Raw genomic sequence first — 26,446 nt, 5'->3', positions numbered from 1 at the left:
CAGAGTTGTCTCCATCTCAGTTACTTCCATCTTGGCTGCAGCTCATTTGAGTTCCATCCCTCGGCTTCATATTTAATATTTTTTAAAAAATCAGAACTAGAAAGGGATTGAATCCAAGATGATGTACATGCTGGGCAAACTCTCTACCCGAGCTACCTTCTACCCTCTGTAGTATTCACGTAGATATTTCTCTTTCAGATGTTCATTTTTGCAATGTGTTTTGTATTTATTGAGCACCTAACTTATTTATTGACCAGTGTTAGTGGAACACATGTATTGGTTAACATTACTATAAATGTCATGCTATGTGACTGAGGCTTCAAGATTAATTACCATGGTTTAAAGCAACCAGCATGTATTAGTTCATGGTTTGGGGATGTTGGACTTTAGGAATGGCTTAGGTGAGTGGGTTCTGGGTTAGTGTCTCCCACGAGGCTACAGGAAAAAGTGTCACAGGGCCCATGGCCACCAGCCAGCTTGATGGGCTGGGTTGTTCATTCTAATGCAGCCCATTCCAGTGTCTGCCCATTGGCGGCAAGTCTCAGAGCACCTCCATGGATCCTTGAGTGTCTTCATCATGGCTTCCCAACACCCCAGAGCGAGGAACCCAAGAAAGCAAAATGGAAGCCACCAGCCTTGGAAGCTTCATCCCACTGCTTGTACAGCAGTCCTCCAGGGAAGCCCTCTTCTGTTTAGAACGACTGCGCAATGGTATGGACACCAGAAAACAGGGGTTCGTCTTGGAGACTAGTTAACACAGTAACGCTGAACAAAACTGGTCAAGTTCCGGCCCTTGTGGAGTTACCACCCCAGGAGGGGCGGGGCAAGGCGAGGACAACAATAAACTCATAAGCAAATATACAGATGCTTTTGGAAGTTTTAAAGGCAATGAAGAAAATCAAACACGATGACAAACGAGAACAGGCCTTCGATGCTAAGATCTGAAGCCAAGTCCAGCCTGCCGCCCGCTTTTGTGAGTTTGCTTGGCACTCAGCCACGCCCATTGCCTTTGGCTAGCTTAGGGTCCTCACATGATGTCGGGGTGGACTTATGTCGTTGCAGCAGAGGTTGTTGAGCCTGCAGAAGCTCTTTATATATTGCTACAATTGCAGGGGGCATCTCCAAGAGACCACACTGGAACAGAGACCCAGATGGGGAGGAGGAAGTGGCTGCTTGAAGAGCAGAGGAAAGGGTGTTTCAGATTGAGGGACCTCAGGAAAGAGCTGTGAAAAGGGAACCTTTGGGCATGTAGACACACAGGAAGTAATCCAGAGGGCTGGGATGGGAAGGGCACAGAGAGATGACTAAGCATGGGGAGGGAATATAGGGGAAGAGTCAGGACCTAGTGATTGGAAGGGAGACCTCAGGACCATAGTGAGTCTGAGGGTTTTTTTTGTTTGTTTGTTTTTTTGTTTTTTGTTTTTACTACATCTACTGACTTATTATTTATGGCAGGGAACACACCCCAGCTCACTTGTGATGATCAGAGAACTGCTTGTGGAAGTAGCTTTGGCTTTCTATACTGTCCATCTGGCGCATGAAACCCAGGCTGCCAGGCTCAGTGGCAAGCTCCACTACCAGCCCCGGCCTCTGCGGAGTATTTTTGTTAATTTGATTCTTGATCTTGAGCCTGGGGTCTGCCACATAGCCAAGGCTGACCTCCAACTCATGATCTTCCTGCCTTGAGCTTTCAAGTTGTGACATTATAGGAATAAACAAGCCAGCCCAGCTGCGCTTGGGCTTTGTCCCAAGCCTGATAGGAGGCCCTGGAGGGATTCAGTGGGGGGAAGTGGGGTGTAATGGGACAGCCAGCTGAGCCCACTCTGGTTTAGGCCTCCTCAGCTGTGGCCCTGAGTACAACTTTCCCAGAACTGTGCCATCTTGGCAAGACCCCCTCCCCCCCAGGCAGAGACTTGGACCACACACACACACACACGTGCACACGCACACACGCACACGCACACACACACATACACGCACACGTCTGTTTCTTCCTACTCAATTTTGAAGCTTCTTGTCCTACTTGCTCATCTCAATCCAAGAACTGAGGGAATAGGATGTAGATTCTAGAGCTCTTCCTGACACTGTGGCCTCAGGAGAGTCCCACAACCTCTCAGAGTCTTACTTGCCTCAACTGGCAGACAGTAAGGGATAATTCAGTCCCATTGACTGATCAAAGAACACGTTGGTCACAAAAGGTGCAACCTCTCTAGGCACACACACTAAGCCAGCATCCTGAGGAGGCCATGAAGGCCATGTGTGACAGGGTAGTTGGGGCCAGGCTTAGCTAGACTGGTAAGGGCAGTGAGACACAGGGTGGTTGGTCTACCAGGAATCCTTCTCTACGGGAGTCCTGAACAACAGGGCAGCTCACCTTTTCTCAGAGTGCCTTGGACAGCAGAGTCGGTAATAGTCCATCTGGGACAAGACTGAGGGAAGAATGACCTAGTGGCTACTGTGCACTGACTCAGGCCTGGGCACTGAGAGAGCACAGGGGTTACTGAGAGGTTGGCTCTGTCAGTCATCTGGCCTTTGCCTTTGGGTAAGGCAGAAGCGGTTGAGATGAGGTGCTTTGGTTGTAAGAGGGACCAGCATTTTGCTTACTACTTAGAAAGAAAACTCTGCCAATCAAATGGTGACATGGTACTTGCTTGTCACTTAGAATTTTTATTTATTTATTTATTTAATTTTTGGTTTTTCGAGACAGGGTTTCTCTGTGTAGCCCCGGCTGTCCTGGAACTCACTCTGTAGACCAGGCTGGCCTCAAACTCAGAAATCTGCCTGCCCCTGCCTCCCAAGTGTTGGAATTAAAGGCGTGCGCCACCACTGCTCGGCTGAATTTTACGTTTGTTAAGAGAACTTCTGGAGCCCGGTGTAACCTAAGGCCGCATGGATCTGAGACAGGAGGATTTTCAGTTTGAGTCTGGATGGGGCTACATAGCCAGACCTAACCTTTCTAACTCTGGAAAGACCTCTTTTTAATTTTATTATACTGATTTATTAGGAGGGAGAGCCATCGCACAAGGCTGGAGGCCAGAAGATAACCTGCAAGAGTTGGTTCTCTCCCCTGACCATTGCAGGTCTCTGGAATTGGACTCACGCTGTTGTGCCTGGTGGCAGGAAAACCTTTCCTCGGTCAGCCATTGTGCCGCGTGGTTTTATGTGACCTTGATACAGTGTAGAGTGATCTGAGAGGAAGGAACCTCAACTGAGAAAACGCACCCCCCCCCAAGATCAGGCTGTTGACAAGCCTGTAGGGCATTTTCTTAATTAGTGATTGATAGAGGAGAGCCCAGACCATTTTTGGTGGTCCTGGGTTCTATAAGAAAGCAGGCTGAGCAAGCCACAAGAAGCAAGCCAGTAAGCAGCGCCCCTCCACGCCAGCTCCTGCCTCCAGGTCCCTGCCCTGTGTGAGTTCCTCCCTTGGCTTCCCTCAATAGACTGTGAGTTGGGAGATGTAAGCCAAATAAACCCTTTCCTCCCCACGTTGGTTTTGGTTATAATGTTTCATCACAGCAGTAGTAACCCTGACTGACCCAAGACAGCCATCTTATAGGCCACCCCACCCCACTCCCGAATTCTTAAAGATGAGATTTTTAAATCTTTGGGTTGCAGTTGCTGTATATTTGTATTTTGTAATTTTTTTTTTTTGGTCTGGGTGGTACTGAGGCCTCGCACATGCTGAACCCACACGTGACAACACTCCCAGACATTTTTATAGGTCTCTCTGTTGCCTCTGACTCCTTCTTTCCCTTTCTTTTCTTCTTTTTAAATTTTCTTCTCTATGTTTTTTTCCTCTTTTTGACATAAAGTCTTACTATGAAGCAAGCCTAGGCTGGCTCAGACTCACTATGTAGCCCAGGATAGCCTCTTAAGTGCTAAGAGTATAGGCTCGAGCAACCGTACCAGGCTCCTAGTGATCCATATATCTCTCTTGTTTATCCAGAAAAATAAAAACGCTGGGCCAGGTGTGTAGCCCATTAGTGGGTGCGTGTGTACCTAGCTTAGGTCCCCATTTCCATCCCAAGCATCACATGAGCCAGACATTGTGGGGCACACCTATAATCCTAGCACTTGGGAGGCAGAGGAAGAGAGATACAAGGCCATTCTCAGCTACACAGAGAGTTGGAGGCTAGCCTGGGCTGCATGGGGGGAAATGCAAAAGAGAGGAAAATACAAGAAGAACCTATTTAATAAAGAGTTCCCCAGACCCTGCAGCCACCATCCAGGTCCATCTGGGTCCCTTTGCCTTCTAGAGTCGTCATTCCCCATAATCCTCGCTTGCCAATGTGCACACTGGTTGGCATCTCTGTCAGGCGGCCTTTCTAGAGGGATTGCTCTGGGCCATCTCTTGATGCTTTACCGCTGCTTCTGCAGCTGCAGGGGCACATGTGTTCTTATCAATGGAAGGTTTCCAGAAATTGCTATGGTTCATGGCCCTTTGTCAAATGCCCTAATGTCACTGGAGATAAAACAGAAAAAGGTACAGCTATTCAGTATGAGCACAGGGGAAAAAATGATCAGAGCCAGCCAGTCACAGCCGTCATCTGATTTAGCCAACAGCCACAGTGGAGTTCATGATTCTAATTTCAATGACATCATAACATGGAAAGAGGCACAGCGAACTTTAAAAAAAAACATAAGTGCCAGCCAGGGGCAGCGTGGGCTAAATCTGTGACGGACTCTAGTTCACAGGCCCCAGAAGAGCTCGGCTCAGTGGCAGCCACTCCCTTGGCATTGCTCAACTCTCCCCTGACTCCTTGCAACCCAGGGCATCGCCCTCCTAGCAGGGCCAGCTTGGGTTTATGGCAACAATCGCTGCTCCTGCCAGACATGATCTCAAAGCCATAAAGAGTTTTACAGTTTCACTCTTCCCAAGATAAGGCTGAGGAGCCCTTCCCAAGGCCGGGCACAATCTCAGAGCTTAGGAGGAAGGGCTGGGCGTTGGGGACTGTACAAGTTTTATGGCTCCCACTTCTCTAAAAATACCACGTTCTCATAGCCTCAGCCTGAGTGTGCTGGTGAGGCCTCAGTGCCTGGAGTACAGTGACAATCACTCATTCCAGAATTCACTCACTCACTCACTCACTCACTCATTCACTCATTCATTCATTCACTCATTCACTCATTCATTCACTTACTCATTTGGAATGGTATATGAAACATAACAGCTTGTGGCTTTTTTTTTTTTTTTTAAACTGTGCCACATAGTACTGGCTATAGATTCAGGCAAAGTTGCTTCCCTTCCTCTGCATAATAAAAACTCATTTAACCTCCCAACAGCCTAATTGAGATCCACGTAGACTTGGGTGGTGTGTGTGTGTGTGTGTGTGTGTGTGTGTGTATACATAGCATACACTGTACAGCAGGAAAAAGCTTGAAGCTTTTTCTTTAACCATTGACTTCTACCCTGTCTGCTTTTGTTGGATTCTTTTCCCAGCCATCATGTAGTCTGGCCCAAGACAAGCCCTCGCCTTTCACCTCCTTGCTATCTACACCCATTTAAATGAGATCAAGCCACAGTTGAACGCCCCTGCCTCAGTCATCAAAATGGACCCTGCTAACTCTTATGTTTCTAAAAGTCTTGGTAAATGCTTAAAGTCTTGTGCTCACATCCAGTCAAGATGTCAAAGCATCCAAACTGGGTCCCCTGGGCACCTCCATTCCCAGCCTCTGGCTGCTTCATCTGCCCTTGTGGTATTGCCTTTCTTGAACATCTGGTAATTTGTTCTCTCTCCCTCTCCCTCTCCCTCTCCCTCTCCCTCTCCCTCTCCCTCTCCCTCTCCCTCTTCTTCTCTTTCACCTCCCCTCCCCCTCACTTTCCCTCTTTCTCTCTGGTAAGACTTCTTTCACTGTCCAGCCCCAGAATCTTGATTCACCTCCCACAGTTTCCTGAGTCCTTCCACAACAGGCAAATACCACCCTGCTCAACTTGATGTGGATTTCCCATCTCCAGCTCCAACATCCCCCTAGACTCAAGACTCAGATATTCAGTGTTTCTGTAGGCGGTTCATTGACATCTCAGGTAATACAGGCAAAGGTCAACTCAAATGGGTGGCTCCTCCGCTCTTCCTCCTACCATCCCTAGGAGCTGCCACCACCTGCTGTGATGGTTTCTCTTCCTTCCTCCACAACAACAGGTTCTTGATCAGTCTCCTCAAATATCCCAAAATGATCTTCTCTCATTTCTTCTCTGTTGGAGGTCCCCAACGCAGTCAAGTAACATCCATTAGCTACCTCTGCGACCTTAGCTCAGAAGTATGGGCCGGGCATTACTGTGTCTTAGATCCCACTGCCAGCAGCTTGCATCCCTAACTGGAGGCTCTAAGGACAGATACATCCCACCTGTGTTGTTGGCTGACTTTCAGCTCCTCATGGTTCTGGGACTGAGGTCACCATTTCCTTGCTGCTAGCTAGCAGGGGTCCTTGCAGTGGACCTCCCCCTTCACCATCCATCCCAAACTTCCTTTCTAATATGCCAGAAATTACTCTGTCTCCTTCAAGGGCTGACTGATGAGATCGGGTAGTTTTAGGACCTTAGTTAAACCTCTAAATGTCCTCACTGTAGGGCTAGAAAAGATGGCTCAGTGGGTGAAGGCACCTGCCATCAAGCCTGACGACCTGAGTCCATTCCTAAAGAGCCACACGGAGTAAGGAAAGAGCCAACTTCTGAAAGCCGTCCTCTGAATGCCACACCCACACCATGGCCATGTGGGCACCCCAACCCCATACACAAAGTAAACAAAATGTACTTTCAAAACTTTTCTTGTCATTGTCCTTGTTGTTGTTGTTCTTAGAGACAGGGTTTCTCTGTATAGCCCTGGCTGTCCTGGACTCATTTTGTGGACCAGGCTGGCCTTGAACTCACAGCAACCTGCCTGCCTCTGCCTCTTGAGTACTGGGATAAAAGGTGTATGCCACCATGACTTTTTAAAACATTTAAAAAAAAAATCTTGTTGTAGCAGGTAAGTGGGCGATAGACTGAAGACTGGGAGATGACTCAGAAGCAGTGGGAGAGCAATCCTGGAGCCTCTTTTAGAATTCTGCCTGTTCCCATCCCAAACCCATACGCCTGCTCTTCACCTGCCCCTCACTCCCAAGCTCACAGCTTCTATGTGGTATCTGACAAACCCTGTCTTGAAAAAAACAACAAAAAAAAGGAAGGAAGAAAGAAAAAAAGAAAGAAAGAAAGAAAGAAAGAAAGAAAAGAAAAGAAAAGAAAAGAAAAGAAAAGAAAAGAAAAGAAGAGAAAAGAAGAGAAAAGAAAGAAATGAAAAGTGTCTGTGTAATGGTGGCTCCAGAAGAGAGAACACAGCCTAAAGGTTTGGACTCAGGTTGCCTAAGAGATGCTGGGCACTTTTCTGGATCTTATGGATAGGGCCAGAGCAGCCAGGCTTTCTAGAGCCTCAGAAAGGACTTGGAGTCTGCCTGTAATGCAGTTATGAAATGAGAAATCCAGATTCTTAGACATTTGAGATAAGGCAGTGATTCCATTTGTTTCATCTTTTTTTTGTCTTCCTTCCTTCCTTCCTTCCTTCCTTCCTTCCTAGTTTATTATTTTATTTTTCAGGGGTCTCACTATATAAACTGGAACTTGCTGTGTAGGCTAGGCTGGCCTGAACTCACAGAGATCTGACTGCCTCTGCCATCTTAGTGCTGCGATTAAAGGCTCCACTACCACAACCATCTTTTTTACTCTTTTAAAAATGACATGTGTTTACTTGTGTGTGTGCGTGTGCGTGCATGTGTGTGTGCACGCGCGCATGTGTGTGTGTGCGCGTGTGCATGTGTGTGTGTACATGTGCGTGCATGCGCGCGTGTGTGTGTGCGTGCGTGCGCACATGTGTGTGTGTGTGTGTGTGTGTGTGTGTGTGTGTGTGTGTGAGATTGTGCAGACTCAGCATAGCACACATATGAAGGTCAGAGGATAATCTGCTGGAGTTGGTTATTTCCTTCCTCCGTGTGGGTTCCAGGGATTGAGCTCAGGTTACTGCGTTTGGCAGCAAGTGCCTTTACCTGTGGAGCTATCTTACAGCACCACAACACTCCCTGGTCAGGCTGGGTCTCATATAGCCCAGGTTGGCTTTGAATTTGCTATTAGCCAAAGACAGTTTTGGAGTTTTGATCCTCCTGCCTCCACCTCTGGGTGCTGAAATTACAGGCAGGAGCCACCAGGCCTTGTTTTCTTCTGTGCCAGCAACAGAACCCAGGGTCTCAGATATACAGGACAAGCGCGCTACCAAGGGAGCTACACACCAAGTCCCTGTTTCACATGCTTAAAAGACCCCTTCTGCTGTGTGGAGAACAGGCAGTGACCCTTCAAACGCACACACTGGCCACAGCCCTCCCTGCTTTGAAACCACTAGTGTGTTCTCACGTCCCCAGCAGACTCCGGACTTCTCTGCCCAGCACTGAAGACCCCACCACTTGTGAGCAGACCAGCGAGCATGCTTCTGGAAGTGAACTGAGGGCCACTGTAGGATGCTGGGAGATTTACCAGATGCAGAGGAATGGCATTAGGTGACATGACACCCCCCTCCCCTCCGAGTCTGCCTCTGTCCTGATCTTTCCTTCTGAAAACTTCGAGGAAAAATTCCCCATTGGGTGAGGTGTCTTTAACATTTTTGTGGTACCTGTCAGTCACCTGTCTCACACTTTACTTTTGAGAGGACATTTTGCTATGTTGCCCAGGCTTGCTGAAAATGTGTGGGCTTAAGTCATCCTCCTTCCTCAGCCTTCTGAATAGCTAGAACTAGAGACAGGCATACAGCACTACGCTCTGCTTTAATTTTCCAAAGAGAGAAGGAAGGGAAGGAAGAGAGAGAGAGGGAAGGAGGAAGGGAAGGAGGGAGGAAGGAAGAGAGAGAGAGGGAAGGAGGAAGGGAAGGAGGGAGTGAAGGGAAGAGAAAGGGAGGAAGGAAGGGATAGAGGGAAGGAGGGGAGAGGGGAGGGAGGGAGGAGGGGAGGGAAGGAAGAAGGAGGGAGGAACAGTTAGAGATGCTGGTATGGTAATACACCTCTATAATGCCAGCACTTGGAATTCTGAGGCAGGGAGATTGAGAGTTCGAGGCTAGCTCAGACTCTTAGTCTTCATTCAGGAGACAATATCTCGAAACCTAACCAAACCAAGCCAAGCAAACATACAAAAAGAAAAAGAAAGGAGCCGGGCAGTGGTGGTGCACACCCTTAATCCCAGCACTTGGGAGGCAGAGGCAGGCGGATTTCTGAGTTCGAGGCCAGCCTGGTCTACAGAGTGAGTTCCAGGACAGCCAGGGCTACACAGAGAAACCCTGGCTCGAAAAACAAAACAAAACAAAACAAAACAAAACAAAACAAAACAAAACAAAACAGAAACGAAAGCCAAGCTTTCCCTAGCCATTCATTTCTGTCTGGCTACAGCTTAAACTTAACCTTCGTTCCACTTTAAGTTTGCAGTCACTTCCTGCTTACAGCTTTCCTATTGACGTTAGCGGCTCTGAGTCTGAAGGGATTGTTTAGGAACCGATTGGGGAGAAGCGGAGGTCTGGGGATGGAGAAGGTCCAGGTGGCGCGTGCTGGGCAGGGCTGACCTCTTCCCTTTTGTGTTCTTCTGTGGCTTCTCTGACTTCAACTTCACCTCAAGCGTACTTTCCCCTGCCTCGCTCCTGCCTCTGAATCATCTTCCTTCCCAGGACACTTCCTTTCCCGGATATCAGCAATCCCCCTTCCTTCCGCCTCACTACTCCCCTTGGCACTTCAGAGTGAGCTATGCATGGCTCTCCCCTGTACATGTGAGCAGATGAGCTCTGGGAGAGAGGGAGGCGGCGTCTCGTGGTGTCGTTTCTCTGTAATCCCAGAATGCCTCACGCTGGGTCTTTGCCTGGTGACCTTTGTCACTGTCCAGCATTCTCCCGACTGTGCCCACTGCACAATGACTGAGTCGTCCATGGCTCCCCAGTGTCCTCCTGGTGGCCTCTGGAGTCAGACAATGGGTACCTGATCAGCTGTCACACCAGCGAAGGACCTTTGGCAAGTCCCTTTCTTCTCCTAAACCTGTCCCCTCACTTATATGACAGAACAAATAGCTGCCCCAGAGACTGGTGGAACTTCATTATGTCCAGCAAGCTAGACAAAGAGGAAGCACCAAGGTTCATTGTACTTGACACCGTGACTCCACTCCATCATCAAACGGCTGCAAGGGATTCTGGGACCTTGGTCCCTTAGACCTCAGCTTGGACTTTACATAGGATAGATACATAGACTGGGGAACTATCAATCAAAGGTGATCTGGGCTTCAAAACTGAAGAAGGTGGCAATCTCATCAATTTGGGGTAGCAGGTCATTCCTGCTACCTGAGACTTTCTTTGGCTCTCGAAGGTGCCTGTCAACTGGCGGTCTTTGTGTTTTTTCTGGTCCTACTGAGAGCACTGGAGCCCTGCTGGGATGAGAAGCTGGGGTTCCTACCAGCCCTTGGGTGCCTCAGTTTTCTCAACTTTCATTTCACCCTCTCTAAATGAGGGTAGAGCTGTTAGTCATCTTGGTTCAGGTTGTTTACCAGCTGAAATGGGGACTGGATTCGAGGCTCTGATGGCCTACACTAAGACTGGAGGGCAAAGGGCAGGTGAGGTGGAGGAGCCAAGGTCGGAGAATTTATGGCAGTCCGAGGTTTATGGTTTTGATATGGACTTATTAAGCACAATTTAGGGCTGAGTGTTCTCCTCCAGCCCCCACCCCCACAGCCCTGTTGGCAGGAGTGGAGACAAGGCTTATTGCAGCATTGTGAAAACATTTCCTGGTGCTCACTGGCTGAGGGAATGGACAGGGAGGCAGGAGTGGCCCCAGGGCCCAAGAAGGACAGTTAATGGGTGCTCATGAAGACAGAAAATGGAGTGGCTATTCTCTCCCCTAGAGACATGTGTGAGACCCGTATCCCTCACGACATTTTTCCTATCTTACAGCTGGGGCTCGCAGAAGTAGAGTGACTGGCCCTACACTGTGCCAGAATCACAAACTAGAATGGCTGTGAAGCCCTTAGGAGGGCTACAAGTGTCACTGTAGCTGGGTGTCCCAAAGTCTCATCATCCCTGGATGCCCTGGGGTGCTGGGCTAATGACCTTTCCATGAGAATCCATTCAGATTTGTCCCATTGGTCGGTACTGATGCCGAGATGCCCCCCTCTGCTTTAAGACGCTGACACAGTATTAGGAACACATCTGGGAAAAGAAGTTGACATCTCACTTTCACATGCTGGCTTCGGCACACCCCATGAGAATGTGTGGATGTGACCTGCAGTGTGGCAAGCCATCGGGGAAAGGATGGCTACCTGCGGGAAAGGATCACTAGAGCCTTATACACGTAACCAGATTATTTTTGCTCTTATGACATCCTGGTGCCCATGTTTCTGAGAGGTTGAGGTGGCCCAAAAAAGAGCTCCATCTTCGAACCTCTGTCTATTCTTTAAAAATCTTTCCCTCCCCCTCCCCCTCATCACTTCCCTCTTAGGCAGGAGGAGCCACTTTCGCTCTCCCCTGATGCTTGGAGTCAAGAAGCCAGGGTTGGGGCTGGGGAAATGGATCTGTTGGTAAAGTGCTTATCTTGCAAGCACAGGACGCCAAGCCCAATTTCCAGAAGCCATGGATAAAAGTTAGATGTGAAATCACATGTTTTTAAAATATTTATTCAATATGCATGGATGTGTCCCCCACATGCGTGCTTCTGCCACCCCACATTTGTATCTGGTGCCTTTGGAGGCTAGAAGAGGGAGTCAGATTCCCTGGACCTGGAGCTACAGATGGTTGTGACCCGCCATGTGGGTGCCGGGAATTGAACCCTGCTCCTCTGGAAGAGCAGTCAGTGCTCTTCACCGATGGCCACTAGCAGCCTAATCAGTGAACTCCGTGCCAGCAAGAGACCTTGTCTCTCTCCTTGTCTCCAGAAACAAGGTGGGTGATGTCCTCAAAACACATGAAGTCATTTTCTGCCCAACCTGGGTATGAGCACATACATGCATATACATGTGCAGCCTTCTACATGCAAACACATACACATGCACATGCACACACACACACACACACACACACACACACACACACACACACACACACACACACACGAGGTGGGCATAGGGTGGAGGATTGGATTTCTACCTCTGACTTTCACAGAAAATCACCTTTCTGAGCCTCAGTTTCCCCATCTACATGATGGGAGAGTATCCATAAAGGTTAACCTCTTGTTAGGAAGGGTTATTAAAAGGAAGGATTCTTGTCCACCACGAATGCCCCAGGCTGTCCTATTTCTACCATTACGTGGAAAAAGACACACCAGTAGAAGGACTTAGAAAACATAAGTACCATTTATTTTGTTTGATAAATTTTTGCTAAAACACAGGAGTAAGAACTGTTTTTGAGGGCTTTTTCTCTTTTTTACCCCCTTGGGCAGTGATGGTGGGGCCTTGGGGATCAGGGTAGGGCCCCGTGATGTTTGCACAACCACAGGAAGGTGCAGATTGATCTGATGGGACACAGCCTACTTCTGAATGTTTGGTGTGAAGGTCATGATTAGCATTTCCCAGGGTTGGCCACAGAGAGCTCTAGCAAAGGCAAGTAGCGTGGTTATCACAAGAAAAGGAGGACGTCTGCTTCTGACCCTCTCCTGTCTATTCTCAGGGGAGCCTCCTGAACCCTGAAAGGTTCTGAGAACTCCATGAAGAAAAGAGGCTGCTCTTGGTGGAAAACTGTGGCACCCAGCTCTGTCCACCACCAGCTTGTACTTGGTCCCGTCATATCGTGTACTAGAAACAAAGCTCAGAAGAAAAAAACAAGCAAACAAACTGCAACATAGCATCCTCAGCTTATAATCAGAAGAGTAAACTTTCCTTTATTCCATGTTCCCTGTACTGTAATAAATTTGTTAATGTGGAATGGGTTTCTCCTTCAGAAAGGACTGATTGGGACAGTGGCTGACCCCTGCCCCAGAAGACTGCTACCACTGAAGGCCAACATTACCTACTCCTCTCCTGATGCCACTGGGGATGGAGGGACAAAGATTGGGAAAGACAAGGACCAGAGAGAGTTCAGCTCTCCTGCCTTCATGCAGGACAGTCTGAGCCATCTGGCTGGGGTCTCTGGGGGGCACTGGAGTGAGAGTGGCCAAGGATGGCTTGAGGGCTCTGAGCATGGACAACTGTTCCTGACACCCGGGACTTGGCTTGAGGGGTTAACTCAATCTGTCCTGACAGTCCTGTTGTGTGGGGGTTCTTTTTCTTTAATCAGCTGGCCCCATTACTCCTCAGCACCTCTTTTTCAGAGGACCTGTCATTTAGGCTGGAATTTTTGGACACTGGGATGCTCGCCCCACCCAATCAGAAGGATCAGCCTTGATGCACCATAACTATCCAGTCTCACAGCCCATTCCTTCCACTTAGCACACTTCCAGACCAGGGGACATTCCTCTTGTTCCCATTGACTAGTGACACTTTGCAGGGGCTCCGCAAAGCCATCAAGAGTCAACCGGGGCGGAGCGCTAACTGCTGGGGATGAGTAGCTCCCAGAATGCACCTTGACTGTAGCTTCCCAGGCAAGCCTAAAACCCAGGCTTTCTTATCCTTCTCCTGCCCCTCTCCCAAACTCCTGAGCCTTGACTGCCAGACTAGACTGATCCGTCTTCTAGGAATCACTCCCTGCTGCGGCTCACCTACACTTGGGTAGATCAGTAGAAAAAAAAGGACAGGGGTCATGAATCAACTTTACTATTATCAGTAAACGAGATTCTTGACTTCCAGTGGACTTTAGAACGGTCTCTAGCTGGCCAGTTCTGGAGAGAGAAAGCCTCTGGGGTTGACACTGGTAAAGGACGAGGAACCCTCTGGATTCCGTGCCAGGGGGGACAAGTGCTTCCTGTGAGTCAGTTAAGATCCTCTACGTATATCTTCCTTGACAATGTCTGGGTTACAGGGAAGGTTCTATGCGATGGTGGCTGTTTAATGCCTTATAACATCATCTGGAAGTATGGAAAAGCTTGGCAGGCCCCGGGAGGACTCGGATCCATCCCTTTATCTCATCCCTACGCTCCAGTATAGCCTCCTCATATCCTACCTCTGCGGGATGCTGTATTCATCTTCTGACAGCCCCACACTGCAGCTACCCCTGACCTCAGTTTGTCATTCAATGGTCCCCAGTGTGTACCCTGTCACAACTCCATGGGAACTGATTTCTTCATTGCCTCCCTCCCATACTATTTTACCTACCTATGGGCCTTTGTCCAGGCTGTTCTCCAATAAACTGGTTTGTGTCACCTGCTCTGCTAGCCAGAAGCCTACCTTCCCTGTCAAGGGACAGATGCAAAGCTCGCCTCTTTCTCGATGCTTTCCCAATGACGGCCACCCACTCTCCACATTCTGTTATAATCGACACCCTTGGGTGGTTCTCTACTGTAGAAAGCCATAGGACTTATCACTCCAAAGTTATAGCCTAGTGCTGGAGGCAGGAGTTGTAGCGATATTGGCAGAGGAGGGATGGTGACTCCTACCCTCTGCCTTACCCAGGTCAGTGCTTACAGAAGGCTCTCAGAATGAGTGGGGAAATGGTTACCACAGCTTCCTCAGCCTCCAGAGAGATGGCTTTAGAGAAGTCAGATGGCGGAGGAAGGTATAGAGGATGGTAGCAGGTCACCTGAGGTTGGCATAGCAGGAGAGGAGTACTATAAGGCAAGCTGACCCAGCCTCAGAAAGTTTGTTTCCAGGCCCCCTGACCAGCACCAGGAAGGAAGAGGCCCCCCGCTGGGAGAGAAGGGAGTTGATTTTAAAACAAGGTCCTGCAACATCTGCAGACAGTCGTCCTTCAGGGGTGAAGAAGTTGAGGGAAGAAGATACGGAGGAAGATGAAGACGATGACTTCAACTTGAGAGGAGTCCAGGCAGTGGAAGACAGTCCTCCCTGGGGTCTTCTCAAGCAAAGCCCCGCCCTCCAGATGCGGGGTCAGGGGTGGCGACGCATTCGCCCCTCAGCACACGGTTTTGGGGCCTCACACCCTTTCTGTAGCTGCTCTGGGACTGGTCCCTCGTGTCACATCTTCTTTGCCATGACTAGGTTACTCCCAGGTGCTCTTCTGAGGGTATGAGCCAGCAGAACCCCTGACCCCCCCAGCAGCTTGCTAGATGGCTTCTTGCTTGGTGATCGTTGGCTGGGGAATGGCAGAGGGAGGCTTGACGATGGTGGTGATGGCTCCTGGCAGGAGCTTGTAGGATTCAGATCCCGAGCCACTTGGTGGTGATGGCTGTGGAGTCTCGGGAGTGGCTGAAAGGAGAAAAAAATAAAAGCTACTAAAAACAAACAAACAAACAAATCAGCCATTGTGGGAATAACCGAAGAGCCCAGGGAAAGCTCTTCTATTTGCTGAGATAATTCCATAACATAAGATGGTGAATCCAATCCCTAAGGTGGTTATGGCTCAAACTTCTAGGAGTCCCAGACTCTTAAGATCTGTGTTTCATGATGCCCTACTGCCCGTCTGGCCACCATGTAACATGGAAACTCCCATTGCCTTTCCCAGACCAGGGTCCAGGTGTGACTGCTCCCCAAAGCAATAATACATGTGGTAAAATTATCCTGACTTGGTAGAAAGGACAACTGAGGCTCAGAGATAACAGGGCCTGGCATGGTATTTCTTCAATATTTAGCAGAAGAGTGACATCAAGGCCAAGGCCTCTCGTCACAGGTTGGGTAAATAACTTCCTTCCAAACGGATGCTTTCATTTGGTAGACAACTTTCCCACAGCCAAACTCAATGAAATTCCTTTCACCCCAGGGGCCACCTCATCTCACTGATGATCCTGGTCTTTGAAGAGCCAAGTCCTACTTCGTTGCCAGCCTCCTCTAACTGCCCGAAGGATGACCTTATCCATCTGGCCAGTCCTTCAATGAACACTTTCACCTAATAGATGGAATTCTCAGCCAACAGATATTTCCCCAATGATCCCTCACCTGGCGGATTGCCTCATACAGTAGACATCGTCAATCACCTCACTGGAGACACAGTCACACTGAATAAACAGCTTCAACTATCAACAACCCAACCCCTTCATATCCCTACTCAGAAACACAGATAACTATGTTCCTGGTTCCCCCTTCTAGGTGCGATCTTCTCCTGCCTTCTTTCTTAGCCCCCCTCCTTACCCATGGTAGGGTAGACCCCAGGCTGCCCACCTGCCTGCCCCCTGGGTCGGGGCCACTCACACATCTGTCCATTGCTGAGGTGAGAGGGCATCGTGTTAGCAACAATGACATTGGTGCCCATGTGTTCTTGCATCAGGTGAGGGTGCAGGGGGTGGTGGGTGTGGGGTGCATCACTGGCAGACCCTGCAGACAAAGAGGAGGGCATTAGTCAGGATTGGAAGTCTGGAAGGAGGACCACAGTCTTGAAGCACCATTTCCCCCAATGTGGTGGTCAGCCTGCTCATCAAGACGGACAGTGCCTCTTGGGTGCTTACTCCTGGGCTAGTAATGCAAAAGTAACCAGGCAAGTCTGTGGGCTTTAAGACTCAAACAAAAGCAGGCATTTCTGAGTGTAAGTACAAAGAGTAGTAGTGTCTTTACTTGTATAGTAAGATGATCATTAATTGCTGGGTCCCTCTCACCTGTGGGTACAGACTTGAAGCACTTTCTATTCTGTACATAATTTTATCCTCCTGTTAGTTCTGGAGAGGGGACACCGTTATCATCCATTCTACAGATGAGACAGCAGTATCCAGGAAGGTTATCTCACCCAAATGTGTTGGGAAACAGATCACAACTCCTGATCCTGACAGCCATGACGGCTGACTCACAACAATCACGGGGTCATTTGTGAGAAGGAGGCAGGTTGCTTCCTGACAGTGGGTCTCACTGTGGGAGACATTTGACAATTTCTGGAGATAATTTTTATTGTGATTCCTGGAGAAATTCTACTCGTATCTCGCAGGCAGAGGACGGACATGCAGCTAAGCAACACCCGGGACATCTCCCCTCAAAAAGGAGTCACACCCCTCCCAAAGAACCAACGCTGCTGAGGCAGACAGCCTTGGCTTCCACCTTGGGGTCACTATGCCACCCCAACACTTCCCAAGCCTTCAGTTCCAGCTTCTGTTTACTGTTGCCCACCCAGAAAGAGTTCTTCAGACTTATTTAGGGGTTAGAACTGATCCCCGCTTCTCTTTAAGGGGTACTGTCTTTAGTTTTAGTTCAGCTGAGATGCCATGGTCTGTGGTTAAGGCCATTGGCTCGAAGCCAGCCTCAGCTCCCTCCGTCCAGCTCCCCTTCATGGGGAATGTAATCAGGGGTTTGTCTGTCACATCTCCAGTTCATCACTTTCCCATTCATTCATCGCTTACTCTGTGATTCCCTCCCAGTCTTGGTAACTCAGCTTGGGTTTCTAATGCTCCTGCTGTGTCAGTCCAGAATGGACCCGAGATATCTGGCCAGCACCCTAGACCCAGATTTAAGTATTTCCTCATTGTCAGTGAATAATTCTGCCATTGTCTCCACCCCTCAAAGCACGTGCACACCCTTGACCCTCTACTTTTTCTCTCTGCCACTGCTCACTTCAGCGTCTGCTGCATCCCGACAGTCTCTCTTTCTCTGACTGCTGCTCTGTTCCCACAGTCCAAGCCACCATAATCTCAGACAATGGGCTAGAGTAATATTCCTGGTGGTTGTCAGACATGGTGGCACATGCCTTTAATCCCAGCACTTGGGAGGCAGAGGCAGGCAGGTTTCTGAGTTCAAGGCCAGCCTGGTCTACAGAGTGAGTTCCAGGACAGCCAGGGCTATACAGAGAAACCCTGACTCGAAAAAAACAAAAACCAAAAAAAAAAAAAAAAAAAAAAAAAATTCCTGGTGGTTTTCTGGTCCCTTGCTCCACAAAATTCCTTATTGACCCCTAAATTAGACCAGTTTATTTAAAACTTTAGTTTAAGCCAGGCAGTGTGGCGCACACCTTTAATCCCAGCACTTGGGAGGCAGAGGCAGGTGGATTTCTGAGTTTGAGGCCAACCTGGTCTACAGAGTGAGTTCCAGGACAGCCAGGGCTATACAGAGAAACCCTGTCTCAAAAAACAACAACAAAAAAACAAAAACAAAACAAAACAAAAAAACCCTTTAGTTTAATTTTCAGTCCCTTTACAAAAGTTGCAAAGAGAATAAAATACAATTTTCTCCTGTTCCTTCCCTCCTTCCTTCCCTTTTTTTCTCTCATTCTTTCCTTCTGAGTCTCCCTATATTTCCCAAACTGCCTCACAAACTCACGATCCACCTGCCTCAGCTTTTCTGTTTCTCAGGTTTGCTCCTAGATTAAAAAACTCAATGTTTCTTGACCCTGGTCCATCAAGCCTCGTTTAGGACTTGGTTTCTAGTGACTTTCCACCTGCATGTCCTCCAGCTATCACGCCTCCCACATTCATGCCTCTCCCTTACCTCAGAGCCTGGAAAAAATGACTTGTGCTTAGAATGCTTTCCAAGATTTTAAAATATGGTAATTTTTTTACCACTTCGGGGGCATCTCTTAGTTGACTCATCTAATGCCCCCCGTGTGAATTGTCTATTGTCTATTATTTTTATTATCTACTTGGTTATTGTCTATTTCCATGACATCCTCTCCCACCTTACAAAAGAGACTGGCTGACTCATTTTAGACCCTCAGCGTCTGAACAAATGGACCTCCTTCCTTCTCTCCAGGTTTTTTTTTTTCCCTGATAAGAAACCAAGGTCCAGCAGATGAGGAAGATCATCCAAGACTCCCATTGAGGAAGCAGTGGGGTTCAGAAGCCATCGAGCTCAGATGCAGCTGAAGTCTGGGTCCCAAAGAGACACAGCACTACAGATCTCCCAAGAGCATCTCCATGCATTACAGACCTCCGAGAAGCATCTCCTGCAGCAGGTTGTCAATCTTGGCCATGCCGAAGAGCTTGATGAACTGGATCTGTTCGATCATCTGCCAGGTGATGCTCTGCAGCGTGGGCAACAGCAGCAGCAGCTCTCCAAAGCGGCCCCGAGAGTCGTACTGCCGGTCGTTGATGTAATCCTCCAGGCTCACTTGCACCTGTGACCGCAGCCGCTTGATCTTGCCCGGGTCACTCAGCCCCTTGGCATCTGCAACGGGAGGGGTGGTCAGGGAAGACCGAATGACTCCTAACCTGTAGGCCCAAATTGGATAGCTTATTGATCTTGGAGCACAAGGAGCTTTAACCAGAGCTGGGACAAGAATTCAGGGTCCTCAATAGCCAGCTTACTCTAGAACAAAGAGTGGCTTCTTGGAACCAGGCAGAGAAAGATACAAAGCCCAAGATAGCATCTTATAATCTTGTTTCTCTTTTGTATATACATATACATACACACACACATATACATATATATATATATATATATATATATATATATATATATATATATATATATATATATATATATATATATTTGTTTTTTTTTCGAGACAGGGTTTCTCTGTGTAGTCCTGGATGTCCTGGAACTCACTTTGTAGACCAAGCTGGCTTCAAACTCAGAAATCCACCTGCCTCTGTCTCCCCAGTTCTGGGATTAAAGGTGTGCACCACCACCGCCCGGCTTGAATATTTTTTTATGCTGTGCTAGAGATCAAACGCAGCATCTTGCACACACTAGACAAGAGCTCAACTATGCAGAGTCCCGGCTTCCTGTCTTGGGCAAAGGGAATAAGAAAGACTTGGGAAGCTCATGCAACCAGCTGCTGGAAGAGCCATGATGTGAACTTGGGGCTCCCAGCCCACAGATAAGGTCCCACCATCTAGACCCTGAATTTGGCACATTAAGAGATTCCCCCTCCCTTGCCTGCTGCCACCTGCCACCTGTCACCTGGGGACTCAGCTGAGGCTTCAGCTCCTCCAGCAGAGACACCCCACTCACACTTAGCACCTTTTTTTTAATGCAGTCACTCTTTTATGGAGTGCTGTTCTGTCCCCTGCCCTCAGCCAAGCTGCTGACACTGTCTTAGGGCCAGCGATGTCACACCTATTGCTGAGCAATGGCCACCTGCTCAGCCCCAAGCTTCGCACTGCAGGACAAGAACTAGACCCTTACTCTCTGGGGAATGGGGAGTTGCAAGTGGAAAGCAAGGTCACGAATTGGAAAGACACATATCAATTAACAGCCTGAAGTTCAAGTCCTAGTTCCTAGTTGTATGGCCTTGCTTGAATTAGTCTCTTTGCACCTTCATCATTTTGTTAGAAAATGGGGTGACGATGGCTCCTATCTCACAGGTAATGTATTAAGATAATCTGCATGAGATGTTTGCACCTGGGAGCCTTCAATAAATGGCAGTCATTTTCCTCTTGGCTGCTTTTATTGCTAGAGGCCATCTCTGTGAAATCAGGGGCCAGCACCAAGGACAGCGCCTCGCGTCCAACAGGTCCACGCGGTGGCAGGTAAAATAAGCACCAGCAAGCCTCAGACACCGAGAAACAAAAGCAGGCATTGCACAAATTCGACTATGATCATACTGTGCAAACTCAGGATGAGAGTCAGCACAGTCAACAGGGAGAGGACAGAGAGAGCCATAAAGGAGAGGATCCAACAAGTGAAGAGCAGAAGATGCTGACTATAGCTGACTGGACGAGAATAGCACTGAAAATTTCAGGGGTAATCAATAGAGATGGAAGAGCCACAATAATGGTGCCCTGGGAGGATGGGAGAAAGAATGCTCAGGATGATGGACAAGAAGGAAGATGGGGAAAGTAAAAGCCAGGCCTTTGTGGTTGCTGTTCTGAGAAGTCCTTCCTCCCTGGGAGCCCTAGTCTGCCTCATCTACTCAATGAGGCCGATGGAAAGTACTTCTGGTTGTCATGACAACCCGAGAGGCTGTGAGTCCAACAGGAGTGAGACAGCAGGTCTGAGGGTGTGAAGGTCAGGTTAGGAGGTGTGGATGATACCTGGATCAAAGAAGATGATGGCTTTGAGGCAGGCATATTCATTGTCATCAATCTGCAGCTCTTGGAAGGGCAGGACCAGCTCATCGAGGATGCGGATGGACACACGGCTCATCTCCGCTAGCTCTGGACAGTGCCGAGGGACGATGTAGTCATTGCCTGAATGGGTTAAGGGGAGAGGATGGGACTATCACCTTGGTTGACCCCTATCCCCCTGGTTATGGTTTGCAATTAAGAGCATGCCAGGCACTCCTGAGTGGGGAGCTACTAGGTCTGTGTGCCCATTTTACAGATCATAAATCTGAGGCAAATGTGAGGAAGGTGACTGCCTAGAGTCCTGGATGAGCTAAGAACTTGGCTTTTTCAGAGGCCTTTCATGTCCCTCAAGCTCCTTTCACCTGAATGACTCAAGATGAAGGAAACAACGCCAAGGCCTGCTTTGGCATCAAGGTCAAGGGTCAGATTCTGGAATGGAGTCACCTCATCTGAATGGCTCTGTCACTTAACTGGGCATGTTTAGCTGACATATCTGATTTGTTTGTCCCTCAGTGTCCTTAATTATAAAAATAAGAATATCTAATGATATCTGGGGGTGAAACATCTGTCTGGTCGTTTGCATAGCCCTTGGCTTGCATTACAGATTAGAAGTATGTCCTGAAGGCTCAGGTGACGTGGGCTGGGAGGAGGTACCATTCCTAGCCCCTTTTGTTTCAACTCCTGAAAGAACTTTGAAATGCATAGAGGACAGCGGACTGCTCTCTAACTCGAAGGCTAGGAGAAACCCTCCCTTGCACCTCTATTTCCTACATCTGAATTGGGGAACCATCTGAGAGCTGAGTTCTGGAATCTTGTACTTTGGTCAAGTCTATGAACAGGGCTGGGTTACACTCATTTTAATTTGGCTGTAGTGGTGTGAGTAGCTACGTGCTCTGCCACTGAGCTACACCTCCAGACCTCCCTTGCACGTTTTCTTAAATTGCTTTTTATTTATTTATTTTTGGGGAGTAGTCTGTGTGTCACCATGTGCTTTCAGAGGTCAGTGCACAATCTCAGGAGTTGGTTCTCCCTTCTCACCACGTGGGTTCCGAGGCTTGAATTCAGGTGTAAATTTTGGCAAGAGGAACTTTCCGCCTGAGCCATCTCAGCCCAGGGTATTACTAGTGTGTTCTCAACTGATAGTTACTAGAGTTTTAAAAGTCATTTTTTTATTTTAGTTAAGGATAAAAAGGTTGCCGGGCGTGATGGCACAAGCCTTTAATCCCAGCACTTGGGAGGCAGAGGCAGGAGAATTTCTTAGTTCGAAGCCAGTCTGGTCTACAGAGTGAGTTCCAGGACAGCCAGGGCTACACAGAGAAACCCTGTCTCAAAAAAACAAAACAAAACAAAACAAAACAAACAAACAAAAAAAGCAAGCAAGCAAACAAACAAACAAAAAAGGATAATAAGGTTATGTTATGTTTCTCAGGCATGAACCCCCTATTTAGTCCACTTTCAGGCATGTCTTGACCTTGCAAATCTCCTGCCTCAGCTTCCTTAGTGGCTGAGATTACCAACTTACAACAGTATATCCAGTTTGGGATGGTTTTGACCTGCCTGCCTGGTCCTAATGTGTTACTATGGAGATACTCTTCCCTCATAGGTGCACCAGGCCAGCTTCCACTTCTCAAGCTCTGGCTGGGATGGGATGGGATGGGCGGCCTCCTCACCTAGGAGCAGCACGTCCTTAAACACCATGGACCTCTTGGTGGCTCCAAGCAGCAGATGCTCACCGGCGTGGGCCCTGAGCAGCGCCACCTGTAAGAAAGCAGGCGTCAAGCCTAGCATCTGTGCCCCAGGTGGGCTGCTCAGAGTCAAGTCAGCAGCCTTGGCAAGTCAGCTCAGTGGTCCTTCTGACCTACTTACCTCAGCTCTGAGGAGCACATCACAAAACCTCTGCCTTCCTCTCATGACTCATGGAACGAGAAGAATAGAGAGGATTCTACAGGGACCGGGAGGGTGGAAGCATGCGCTGTCCAAAGTAGGGGACCTCCTATTTGCTCTGCTCTTGAACCTATGTGTCTCTATCTTTGAGCAAGAGGCTGTATCCTGTCTTCATCAGGGTGTAGCCACTCCTGGCATGCATGCCACAAACAAAAGTCCCCAAAGACCCTCAACTTGCCCCAGATATTTTAGAGCTGTAGGCTCTAAGTTCCTACCAGTGCACCAGCTTCAGGGAACTGTGAAGGGTACTCTAGGGAAACTCATAGTCTTGGGCTCAACCCTCAGTGGCTCTGACTCTAGATGTATGAGCTGGACCTGGGATACGCAGGCAGCAAGCTTCCCAGTTGGTTCCAAAGCTCCACTGAGTTTGGGAAGTCACCAGTGCTAAAGATATCCACAGAGCTTGGACTCCTGACACTTGTAAGATTCTGTGATACTCAGAATTTACACGGCTCTTAAAACATGCTCACGCCAACTTCAGGATTGGCAGGTGATCAATTACCAGGCTCCATCTTTGCATGGCAGTGTGTAGAGACTAAAGTTCGAGGTCAGTCCAGCCGCCTTTCAGAACATCACCTGTGCATTAGAGCCAATGGCCTTAGTGCTTGTGTGATAACCAGAGAATAGCAACAGGGTGTGTGCTCCGTAGGAAGTCACAGGTGGCAAGGCATGCTGGGAGGGTCAGGTGCTTCTGTGTGCTCTTTTAAAAAGATGTGCATGTGTGTCTGTGCATGTGCGTGTGCATGTGTGTGTGTGTCAGAGAACAGTGATTCTCGCTGTCCACCCTGTGAGCCCTGGGAATCAGCCTTGGCAGAAATCACGTTTCCCAGTTGAACGATCTCATCATTCTTCCTAGACACTCTATTAGACAGTGTGGGGACACAACGGTCTCTGAGCTCATAGAACTGTCAGGCTGCGAGAGCGAGGAGAAGAGAATGATAAACTAGGAATTGGGGGCGGGGCATGCTGCAATGGGAAGAAGGGGAAAAGGGGGAGAAAAAGAGAGAGGGAGAGAGGGAGGGAGGGAAGGAGGGAACACAGAGCACTGAGACAGAGAGGCTACATTGAGGAGAGCTCAGCTTATGCCTCTCTAAAGCTGTGACTTGCTGTGCAGCCCAGAGGATCCTCAGAACACAGCAAACACACAGACCTTTATTGAAACAAGCAAAGTAATGAATGGCGGAAAGGATGACTGAGGCAGCGACAGACGACTGAAGTAGCACCCTGACGTCCTCACCAGATCCAGTTCCTCCTGAGCCCACTTGTTATGACCTCTTTCCACTCTACCATAGCTGGAACCCACAAGAGAAACCAAAGATGAGGAGAGGGAACAGGAAAGCTTGGAGATGAGACTGTTTTCCATGAACAATAGGAAGGGATACAGAAGACGCTAACCACTGAGTGATGCTGCCCCATAGGCTCTGTGTGCTCTCAGCCCGCAGAGCGGAGAACCAAGTCAAATCTCAGCCTGGTGGCTAATGTGCTCTGAGCTTTAGACCAATCGCTTTAGGCCTTGTCTAGTTAGAGCTGGCCTTCTAAATCCAGGAGATGGCTACCTAGTATAACAAGAAGATGGTCTCTAGAGCAATGGAAATGTGGATTCTTTGGAAGGCCATGTCCCCAAATCTCCCAGGGGGCCTCATCCACGCTAAGCAAGATGGGCTCCTTATGTATCATGAGTAGGTTCGTTCCCAGGTCGGGCCCTCAGACATGGCAGCTTTAGGGTATAGGCAGGCAAGGGGGCGTTAATGATTGGCCCATGTTACTGGCCACCCATCACTGCCCTCAGAGAATGCTCTGAGCCCCAGCCAGGGAGGTTTGGGTGGGAAATAGAGGTTAACAATTGCTCAGCTTGGGGGTATCTTGTTGTCCTGCTAAGTTCCTGGGAAGGAACAGGGGGGTTTAAACATTAATTCAGGCTCTCCAGCAGAGGGACAGGGGCTGAACATGAGGGGGTGTGGGAGGAGTCAGGGACAGCTTGGACACCATCCCTGGCTGTCAGCTTTCCAAAGGAGAGGTGCATCCAGGGTCCAGCCTCAGGAGCAACCAAGGCAGTGTTGACCTAGAGGGTCCTTGGCTTTCTTATAGGTGTTTATAGAGGCTAGGGAGGCCTGGCTTCTGCACAGAGGAGCGATTGTCGGGCTGAGAGACTTCCCTGAAGCTTCAAGAGACTGTATGCAGCCAGGCGTGGTGGTGACACACACCTTAAATCTTAGCACTCAGGAGGCAGAGGCAGGCAGATCTCTGTGAGTTTAAGGACAGCCTGGTCTATAGAGTGAGTTCCAGGACAGCCAGGGCTACATAGTGAGATCTCATTTCAAAACAACAATCCCCCACAAAACAAAAACAAAACAAAACAAAAAACCCAAGAAACAAGACAAGGCAACATCAGACTCATGTGCAAAGAGTGGGTGTTTTCAGTGTTGGGAAGGCAATCCTTCTCTTTTCCCGAAGCAGCGAAGTTGTCTGTGGAGGCCAAGTGTGTGTGTGTGTGTGTGTGTGTGTGTGTGTGTGTGTGTGTGTGTGTGTGTAGCTAGAGCCATTGTATGAGGCATTTCAGAAACTTATCCATCCAGAGACTCACACCACTCCCTATTTCCACCCCTCCACTCCATGGGCCAGTTTTTCAATTGTCCAGAGAAGGTGCTTTGAATATAAATTGCTGACTTAAACCATCTTGGGGGAAAGCACGGGACTTCGCACAGGGGAGGTCCTTCTGAAATGCTGTTGATCCATCCGGACTTTCCAAACAAGAACAGCACTCAAAAGAGATAACTCCCACTTGACAGATAAGAACCCTGGGCCTTGGAGAGAAGTAATTTGCCCCAAGTCACACAGGGAACTGGTCTTAAAATCAGAGCTTAAGCCAGATCTCCTGAGCCCCGGCGTCAGGTCCCTGTCAACACCTCTAGGAGAGCGAGCAGAGTGGTGTGGAGTCTGAACTTTGGAGCTTCCCTGGCTGGTCCTAATCCCAGTTATGTTGGTTGCTGACTGTGTGACCTTGAGTAATTTACTTAACCTCTCTGTGCCCCAGTTTCCCCACCTGGAAGATGGGGCACATTTCTACTTCATAGTCCTTAGGGGGTTTGAGTTAATATTTGTAGAGTGACTTATGAAATTCTGGGTATACGTGAGTGTTTCATTGAATAAAATCAATCCAGCTCCAGGCTATGTCTTTGAGGGGACAGTTGGACCCTGCTGGCCCAGCGTGTGCGCCCTTACCTGGTCATCCAGAAGGAGTTCGCAGAAGGCCGGGATGTACTTGGCCCACTCGACCAGGACCAGCAGCTGCTCCTTCATAGACTCACACACGTCTGTGATGTTGGCAATCTTCTTTGCCCGAATGTCGCCATTGATCCCAGAGATGGGAGAGGTGATCTGGAGGAGACAAGGAAATGCTGGGGGTGGTGGGTTTTCCCTGTACTTCCTGTCCCTTACAGAGAGCCCATACCCTAGGAACTCTCCCTGTCTGATGGCAGCTAGACTGTGCACTGCTAGGTCAGAAGGAAGCTCTGGGCAAAGGGACAGGAAGGATTCATAAGCAGGGAGCACTCCGTTT

At 48.8% G+C, this 26,446-nt stretch overlaps 1 protein-coding gene across 5 annotated transcripts in view; it reads right to left on the bottom strand.

Annotated features, from left to right (window-relative positions):
- Nucleotides 12,313-26,446, bottom strand: part of Hnf4a (hepatic nuclear factor 4, alpha) — a 66,097-nt gene continuing 51,963 nt past the window's right edge. For 3 of the 5 annotated variants that reach the window (XM_006498788.2, NM_001312906.1, NM_008261.3), the window contains 6 exons: nucleotides 26,110-26,265; nucleotides 22,614-22,701; nucleotides 20,911-21,066; nucleotides 18,863-19,099; nucleotides 16,181-16,333; nucleotides 12,313-15,271 (listed from right to left, as the gene is read on the bottom strand). In XM_006498788.2, the coding sequence (XP_006498851.1) occupies nucleotides 15,129-15,271; nucleotides 16,181-16,333; nucleotides 18,863-19,099; nucleotides 20,911-21,066; nucleotides 22,614-22,701; nucleotides 26,110-26,265 (933 nt within the window). In that variant the 3' untranslated portion in view covers nucleotides 12,313-15,128. The remainder of the gene's footprint in view (nucleotides 15,272-16,180; nucleotides 16,334-18,862; nucleotides 19,100-20,910; nucleotides 21,067-22,613; nucleotides 22,702-26,109; nucleotides 26,266-26,446) is intronic. The other 2 variants (NM_001312907.1, XM_006498787.1) reach the window with 1 other exon arrangement.

This window comes from Mus musculus, chromosome 2 (genome assembly GCF_000001635.26).
Source record: "Mus musculus strain C57BL/6J chromosome 2, GRCm38.p6 C57BL/6J".
In the NCBI taxonomy this organism is placed as follows: Eukaryota; Metazoa; Chordata; class Mammalia; order Rodentia; family Muridae; genus Mus; species Mus musculus.
The sequence above is the reverse complement of the archived record's forward strand: the minus strand, read 5'-3'. Positions and strand labels throughout refer to the sequence as shown.